Source organism: Lactuca saligna, chromosome 8 (genome assembly GCF_052625555.1).
Source record: "Lactuca saligna cultivar CGN05327 chromosome 8, ASM5262555v1, whole genome shotgun sequence".
NCBI classification, from domain to species: domain Eukaryota; kingdom Viridiplantae; phylum Streptophyta; class Magnoliopsida; order Asterales; family Asteraceae; genus Lactuca; species Lactuca saligna.
Window position 1 is genome coordinate 179,421,097 of NC_136424.1, and position 9,471 is coordinate 179,430,567.

The 9,471-nt window shown below is 38.0% G+C and overlaps 1 protein-coding gene across 1 annotated transcript; it reads left to right on the plus strand.

Moving 5' to 3' along the window:
• The first annotated feature begins 763 nt into the window (after positions 1–763).
• On the plus strand, positions 764–1,296 carry LOC145009226 (auxin-responsive protein SAUR21-like). Its single transcript, XM_078967919.1, has one exon. The coding sequence runs from the start codon at positions 866–868 to the stop codon at positions 1,160–1,162; it is 297 nt and encodes a 98-aa protein (XP_078824045.1). The 5' UTR covers positions 764–865; the 3' UTR covers positions 1,163–1,296.
• The last annotated feature ends 8,175 nt before the right edge of the window (positions 1,297–9,471 follow it).

Consider the following 9,471-nt stretch of genomic DNA (forward strand, 5'->3'; position numbering starts at 1 on the left):
TATATATATATATATATATATATATATATATATATATATATATATATATATATGTATAATTTATTTATGAATTCAAACTTCAAGACTTGTTGGAAAAAATTTGCTCGACAAATGTCCCTCATGATGTGCATCAAAAAAATGGTTCGTTATTTTATTATTATAAAAATACTTTTGAAATAAATTAAGTACATCCATTATTTAAACAGGCAAACGTCATCTTGACTTGTACTTTAATTCCATTGTTTAAAGCAACATCCTCATGATGGTTATGAAACGAAGGCTTTATTATTTTATTTTTATAAAACTAGTTTTGATAAACAAAAACATCTGATCAAGCATATACAACGATTGCTACTCACTGCAATGAATTATTTCCACTCATTGGCCACAGATGTTATAAGAAAACTCCATACATTTTAGCCTGAATTTTGGGTTTCATAGGAAGCAGAGCCACACTACTATTAATATCACATGGGCCCATGATGTTTGTAGTGTTCTTCATCACATACGTTGTATAGAATGCTGGCCATACATGTTATTCTGTATGTTTAATTCTTTTGGGTTTACAAGTACAGGTTTAAGCCATAATCTTATCTTAAAATAGATGGTTGTGATATGCAAGATCATGCCTTCTTGCAAGTTGAGAAACAAAGCACATGATATTGTTTTTCTGTCACAATGTCGCTATCTATAATTTAATTGCCCTTTTATCAACTATTCTAAATTTGCACCTTTAACCAACCATTATATAAAGCATGTGATAGGCAAAGCACCAGCACACTTTCCTCCACAATTCCTCTAAAACATCTTTTAACAAAGGAAACATTCTCACATTGTTTTACTTCATTCATCAACCTTCAGAAAAATGGGTATTCGTATGCCAAGAATCATTCAAGCAAAACAAATTCTCCAACGGTCTTTGTCAATTGCAACTCGCACGTCAACAATGGATCTACCAAAAGGATATTTTGCAGTTTATGTTGGGGAACAGGAAAAGAAGCGCTTTGTGATTCCTGTGTCATTGTTAAGCCAGCCTTCATTTCAAGACTTATTACATCAGGCTGAGGATGAGTTTGGATATGACCATCCAATGGGTGGCCTCACAATCCCATGTAGTGAGCACACATTCTTTGATGTCACAAATCGTCTGGGCGCATTATGAACTCGAGTTATAGCATTGTAGTTGTAAACAAATTTTTGTAAAGCACTCACTGATCACTAACCATTTTGCAACACGTGACAACTCTCGGTTGTCCAGGTTGTTTAGGATTCGAATTCAGATTTGTTTCGAATCCAGTTTGTATTATTAAACGATATAAGCTAGACTTCAATGAAAAACAAAATTCACTATATAATTTTTTTTCAAGAGAAGTTTTCGTTCGATTTGACAGCTGTGTGTAGACAGATATCAGTATCTTATACGTATTATCTCCTTAGGTTCCTAAGCTATAAACAGCTTATGTTTTGACCGATATGAGCAACCAAAAGCTTAAGTAATGGTGTTATTCTTTCTTTCTGGTATGTAAACTAAGAGCGTAATGCGGAATAATACACAATAATTCTACCACTCTATTTGCACGCTCGGTCAGTAATACTATTATGTAAGAATTACACCATGATGCTCTATTAAGCACACTGCATAGATCTCTCTATAGGACTCACAGTTGTAATTTAAAAAGATTTTGGGTATGTGAAAAATAAAAAATATATGTAAACATTGTTATAACAGTACAAATATGTGCAGTTAATATGCACTATTTTCACTTGAAGAAGTTGTTTTCTGCAGGGACCTAACTTTTTTGCAGCTGCATCCACTTATTGTATAACAAGCCTAAAAAATATTTTAGTCTATTTATGTAACAAAACCATGTGGGAATTAGTTGTTCGTATCTCTCCATCACAAGGTCATGGGCCCAAGTATTGTACCACTCACTTTCATTGACGTGTATGGGCCATAATAGAATTAGTACCACTCATAGATCCATGTTACCATAATTTAAGAGTATGTGCACATGGTTCAATCCGTATGATACAAGTCATCAGAGATGCGTTCTCCAGAGATAGTTAGGCTCGGATGAGGAGATGCGCACATAGTTTTTTATACAAAAATGAAGTTTTACAATGAGTGTGTAGTAGATTTGAAGCATCAAGTATGTACCTAACTACAACATAATAGGAGGTATCTCCTTGCCAAAACTCCCACATAAGAAGAAACTCTATGTGGGGAAACTAGCAATGAGTAGTTGTTTCAATAATTTTTAGGCCTAACAATCGTATCGAGTTCGGGTTGGCATGTCGCGGGTTGACGGGTCAGAATATAACAACCCAAACACGACCTATTTAAATATATATGTCACGAGTTGGCGGGTCACGGGTTGGCAGGTTTGAAACATAAACTCATATATGACCCACCAACCCATTTATTTATACGGGTTCACAAGTTGGCAAGTTCGTAGGTCAGATTCCATGAATAAATTTGACAATCAAACATGAATAAATTCTTGATGGTTGATGCAAACATATCCGAATTTTAGACACTTAAGTCTCAAACATCCAAATGAAAATTAAAAACATTCATAGAAAGTTGTTGAAACTAAACATTAATACAAACATAGATAATTCAAGTACTAAATTAATAGCCATAATTGCCATTTTTTTCTCCCAAAAAACAAAGTCACTTCTCCAACACCATTTCAACACCTGATTTAGATCACACATTGACAAAGGGGAGAGTAGGACTATGGGAGACCAGGAGACTAGAAATCTGGAAGAGGGAGATACGCTCATATACGATTTGATTTTGAGATTATTATTTAGGGCAAATGGGCAAAATGGTTACAGACTTAGCCTTACAGGTTACAACTTACGACCTTAGGCCATCCACCACGACTCAAAATGTCAAAGCAGTAAAATGGTTTATGAATCAATGGTATATATTAAATAAATATTTATTAAGTATTAATACTTGATACATAATAACATTTAAAAATAAAATAATTTTTTTTATTAAAAATATAAACGGGTTGGCGGGTCAACCCGATTATTTTTTGAGAAACCCATATATGACCCGTTTACTAAACGGGTTAGCAGGTTGAAAAACTCAACCCAAACCCATTTATTTTGTGTTGTGTCGCAGGTCGTGTAGAGAATTGCTAGCCCTAACAGTTTTCCAAAACACACTTTTAACATTATGGATTAGCGGTTAGGTAGGGGTGTAGAAAAGAGGGGGGCGGGGGGTGGTGTGGAGGGATACACACACTTAAAGATTCTACCACTTTCATATACATTGAAAATTTATAATTTGAACCAAAAAAGTGGGCCGTCATGAAAGAAAACCTTCTGTATTTGTGTCCAGATTTTGGGTTAAAACATGCCCTAACTCTTCATCTGCTACTTTACGGTAATCCAATGTTGCCTACTGCCAGAATAGTATTTCGCAGTAAAAAATAGATATGTATTTGTATAACTGTGTTTCCATTTCTCCCATGATAGCCATCATATTGTACTCCTCTAATTCTATTCCAATGAAAATCTAGTTACAAATGTGTGAGCTCTTAAGGCATCAAGTTGGATTTTTTTTTTTTTTTTTGTATTCTTTGAACAGAAAATGCATAGTGAAATATTTAAAAAGACTAGAAGGTACAACACATAAAAAAATAGAGCATAAAAAGAAACAAAACATGCAATGTTCTCTGTTGAAGTAAGGTAATTGTTATGTATTTCAAATTTAAATAATAGATTCCATAAGCTTACTAGAAATATTTAAATCTTGTACGAACTGCAACCTCATTCTCCTATACTACTCTTTTGACTATTTATTACTTTTTAAGCACAACAATGTTTTTGGTAATTGTTTCATGCTATGAGTATCTATATCATATTCCCTAAGAGTATGAAACCATACATTTTTTTACATGCATAAAAATGTTTTCCATAAAAGCTCATGATCCGTTTCGATAATTTATTGTATCATTTTATATATCGCTTTGAGACAAAAAAAAAATACTAATATATCAGGTGGTTTTGACAAGTAATGTAGTGAGGTGTCACATGTAAGGTTAAACTTTGGGTCTTGCAGCCAAAACCAGTTTTACTACCTCAAAGGATAGGGTTTTCGGTTTTTGGCTAGCATATAAGAGGGGTTTAGACCTAGGGCTTGTCTACTAGAATTTTTTTTGGTTCCTAAAGTCTCTAATAGAAGGGTTTTCAGTCAAGAGGTTTTCTTGGCCGAAAACCTTAAAGTAGTGTCCCACTTTGATTTATGTTTAGCTATTTGATCTAATTTGAGCTTCTAATAGTTTATTACGAACATGATTCTTATTGTATGCATATATGTACTCATATAACGATGCCTTTTTTGAATTTCAATAATCTATTGCAACAAGTTTACATAGAAAAATCATTTCTAAATAGATACAAACTCGACCGTAAATTTGCTAGTTGCCACATCATCCCCCCCCCCCCCCCCCCCCCCCGTGTTAAAGGAGATTTTGTCCCGAAGTTTGTTCCAGAGTGGGCCCACAATAACTTAGGAAAGAGATGTGGATACTTTTGCTTCATCTGGTCTTTGCATTCCCATGTGAACTCAAGTCCTCGTTTGGCACTCCATTGGACCTTCACAATGGGGATGCGACTCTGTTTCGTTTGTTTCACCTCACTGTCCATCATTTCAACAGGTTCCTCAATGAAATGGAGGTTTTCGTTTATTTCAATCTCGTCAAGTGGGATGACGAGAGTCTCATTAGATAGAAAATTCTTCATATTGGACACATGAAGGACGGGGTGTACATTGTTAAGCTTAGGTGGTAGTTGGAGCTTATAAGCCACCAGACCAATCATGGAAAGGATCTCGAACGATCTGATGTATCTTGGATTCAATTTTCCTAGATTTCCAAAGCATATCATACCTTTCCTAGGAGAGACCATTAGTAGTACGTGATTGCCGACTTGAAATTCCAAGGGCTTTTGTTGTTTATCCGCCTAGCTCTTTTGTCGGTCCCTGGACGACTTTAGTCGTTCCCTAATTTGGACAATCTTCTCGGTTGTCTCTCTGATGATTTCGGGACCAGTGAGAGTGTTTTTGGGTACTTGCCCTTTTGTCGGTTATATGTCTCCCACCTCAGCCTAATAGAGAGGTGATCTGCATTTACGCCATATAGGGCCTCAAAGGGAGCTACCTTGATGCTAGTGTGAAAGTTGTTGTTGTATGAAAACTCAATTAGTGGCAATTGGATATCCCATGCCTTGAAAAAGTCTATCACACATGCTCGTAGCATATCCTCCAATGTTTGGATGGTCCTCTCACTTTGCCCATCTGTTTAGGGATGGTAAGGTGTACTCATATCGAGCTAGGTTCCCAATGACCTTTGAAGTGAATGCCAAAACTGTGAGGTAAACCTACTATCTTTGTTGGAGATAATGAATATTGGCACGTCGTGTAATATTACAATCTCATTTATATAGGTCCTGGTTAACTTCTCCATTTTTTTCAGTTTCCTTTATTGGCAGTAAGTGGGTGGATTTGGTTAACCTATCAACGATTACCCAAATCGTGTCAAGTCCATTCTTTTACTTGGGCAGTTTGGTCATGAAATCCATAGTTATCCATTCCCACTTCCACTCGGGTATGTCTGGTTGTTGTAGTAGACCCGAGGGCTTCTGGTACTCTACCTTAACTTTGCCGCAATTCCGGAACTTGCCTATGTAAGTAGCGATTTCGGCTTTCATGTTCGGTCACCAATAATGTTTCTTGAGATCTAGGTAGATTTTTTCCAATCTAGATGGATGGAGTACTTTGTCTTGAGGGATTCATTCATGATCACGTCTTTGTACCCATCGAACTTCGGTGTCCAGATCTGGTCCATGAGGTAGCAGGCTCCGTTGTTTTTGACAGTAAGGTACTTGTCCATCCCTCGCAAGGCTTCGCTTGTCGTATTTTCTGGTTTCAAGGATTCCAGTTGAGCCTCCTTGATTTGCGAAGACAAGTGGGAATGGATGGTCATTGTTAGTGTTCTTACTCGGTGTTCCGAGTATTCTTTCTAGCTCAGGGAAGACAAGTAGGAATGGATGGTCATTATTAGTGTTCTTACCAGATGGTATCAGATCTCGGACTCGTAGTCGTTCAGTAGCTCTACCAATCGCCACTGCCTCATGTTGATCTCTTTTTGGTTTAGAATGTGTTGGAGGCTTTTGTGATCCATGAACATAGTCCACTTTGTATCGTAGAGGTAGTGCCTCCAAACTTTTGGTGCAAACACTACCGCTCCTAGCTCAAGATCATGCGTAGTGTAGTTCACATCATGTTTCTTTAGATTTCTTGACGCATAGGGCTATGACTTTCCCTCACTGCATGAGTACACAGCCTAATCCTTGATTGGATGCATCAGAATAGACCACAAAGTCTTCTATCCCTTCTGGGAGCGATAAGACTGGGGCGATGCATAAGACCTGTTTAAAGGTTTGGAAAGCAGCCTCTTGTTTCTTTTCCCAGATGAAGGGTACACCCTTATGAGTTAGGGAGGTGAGTGGCTTGGCGATCTTGGAGAAATTTTGTATGAACCTCCTTTAGTAACCAGGGAGGCCTAAGAATTGCCTAATCTGCATTAGGGTTCTTGGTGTTTCCTAGCCTTTGATTGCTTTGATTTTGGAAGGGTCTAAATGTATCCCTGTTTCACTGGGCACATGACCTAAACACTCCACCCTTCGGATCTAGAAATCACATTTGGAGAACTTTTCATACAGCTTCTCCGCCCTTAATGTTTCTAGAACTTGTCCCAGATGTTGACTGTGTTCTTCTTTAGTTCGTGAATACACTAGTATATCCTCGATAAATACTATCACGAAGTGGTCCAGGTAGGGTCGACAGACCCGGTTCATTAGATCCATAAATGCCACGGGCACATTTGTTAGACCGAAGGGCATCACTACAAATTCATAGTGACCATAGTGAGTTTGGAAGTCGGTCTTGGGGATATCTTCCTCTCAAACCCGTAATTTGTGGTACCCAGATCTTAAATTTATATTTGAAAAGTAGTTTTCCCCTTGCAACCGGTCGAATAGGTTGTCGATACGGGGAAAAGGGTGTCGGTTTTGATGGTTAGCTTATTTAGTTCTCGGTAATCGATGCATATGCAAAATGACCCATCCTTCCTCTTTACAAAAAAGACGGGAGCTCCATATAGTGAGAAGCTTGGCTTATGAATCCCTTGTCCAGTAATTCACTCAATTGACTGGTGAGTTCTTGCATCTCAGTATGAGCTAATATGTATGGCGACTTGGCAATGAGCATGGCTCCGAGTATCAAGTTGATCCCAAACTCGACTTGTCGTTCAGGAAGCACTCCCAGGAGGTCTTCAGGAAATATATCGGGGAAGTTACATATATCCGTGATGTATTTAATGTTCTTCTCTCCTTTCTATTTGTCGACCACATAGGCTAACAAGGCATGGTTCTTCTTGTGTAAACACTTATGTGCCCTGATACACGAGATGAGGCGAAGGTTTGTACCGGGTTTGTCATCGTATATGACCAAGGTTTTGTTGTTTGTAAGGTGAAGGTGAACGACCTTATCGTATCACAAAATTTCGGTACGGTGAGGACTTAGCCAGTCCATGCCGATGATCACTTCAAAACTCCTTATGGTAACTGACATTAAGTCGATTTAGAAGGAGTGGTTATTCAAAGTTAATGTGCACCCTATGAATACATCGTTTGTTGTTTTAGTTTTTCTAGTAGCCATTTCAACGAAAAATGTTTCGTTTAGTGTTTGAGGGTTTTGTTTGAGTAGATGTCTAAACTTATGACTCACAAAGCTTCTCTCTGCCCCACTATCAAAAAGTATGCATGCATAAATGTTATTGACGAGGAACGTACCAATGTTACTCACGATCCTTCATTGCCTCCTCATGTCCTATTGCTAGGACTATTCTTGTTCCCCCAATATTTCAGTTGTCAGTGTTTGGGCAATTCCCTTTGTGGTGGCATGTTTCCCCATAACCATAACATGCGTGACACACCCCAATATTAGTTGGTTGGATGGCATGTTGTGTTGATGCCTTGCAGTTCGAGCAGTGTGGCCTTTCTTGTTGCAGGTTGTAAATTGCATCTTCTGGCAGGCTCTGTGGTGATGAAAGGGGCACTTGTCGCACTTTTGGAGATTACCGGCATACTGCTTAATGGGTGCTGGTGCGGCAAGGCTGGTAGCAACGTGAACTGCCACAATCCGTTTCTTCTTAGAGGGTTCCTAATTTGGTTGGCCTTTTTTTCTTCCAAACTTCCTCTTGCTATAATTTCCCTTTTTCTATTCGGTGACGGAAGTCATTATGCCCTTTTGTATCCCATGGTCAATGAGCTTTTGAGCAAGCCGCTTGGCGTCGTTGAACGTTGTAGGGTTTGCAGCAATCACATTCCCTTGAGTTTGGGGAGATAGTGTAGGGTTTTGAGCATTCTAACACTCCTAAGGTGTACATGCAACCTTAGAAACCTTGGATCTATGTTTGTCTAAAATACATGCAAAATTTTATTTCCAAGGTTCTTAATCCTATCTAGCATACATGGGGAACTTTAAACATAAACGATAGCTAGAAATACATACCTTGTAGTGATTTGGATTCCTTGAAAACATTGTGAGCCTATCACCCCATGTGTGATGCCTCAAATGTCTTACACAACACCAAATGTACTTGGAATAAACTTTGAGAGAAATGTCACACTTAGAAAATCGGCTAGCCTTCTCTATTCTTTGTAGTGATCAATTTTGATGAGCATAAGTATTCTTATATAGTGTGTTACAATTAGGGTTACACCATGTAAACCCTAATTGTCATGACCTTTCATTTCCATGACCCATGGGTCCTATAAACACCATTGAGCATCCGTGGAGCATCCTATGAGCCTTAGCCCAACTTGATAATCCATGGAGCATAAAGCCCACTATACAAGTATGAGTGATTTACATAATCAACCCATATATTTAATTAGTCACCTTTTTGATCACTTAATTAATTCTAATTTAATTATTGATCAATACTAATTAAATAATATTATTAATATATTAGAACTTATAATATATTAATAAACCATAAGTGTTATTTCTCTCATTTTAGTCTATCCAAATGCATGATGCCATGTAACCCAAATGGACCATGCCAAACCGGGTCAAGTACATACTAGAAATAGTTATGGACTTAGACATCTTATCCAACAGATAGTCCCCAAATGAAACGTTATACTTTCTTGCTTTCCGAAGTGATTAATCCAGGACACAGGGTTGCCAGGTCACTAAATCTGACGGTGTAGGCTTCGATGTTAGAGTCGTCCATAGTGAGATTCCAAAGCTCCTGCTCTAACTTCTGTAACTCACCCCTAGGGTAGTACTCTTCGAGCGTCAAGATTTTGAGATCCTCCCAGCCCATCGAGTTTGCTACCGGGATTGTTAGAGCTTTGATGTGACCATTCCACCATGAAATGGAC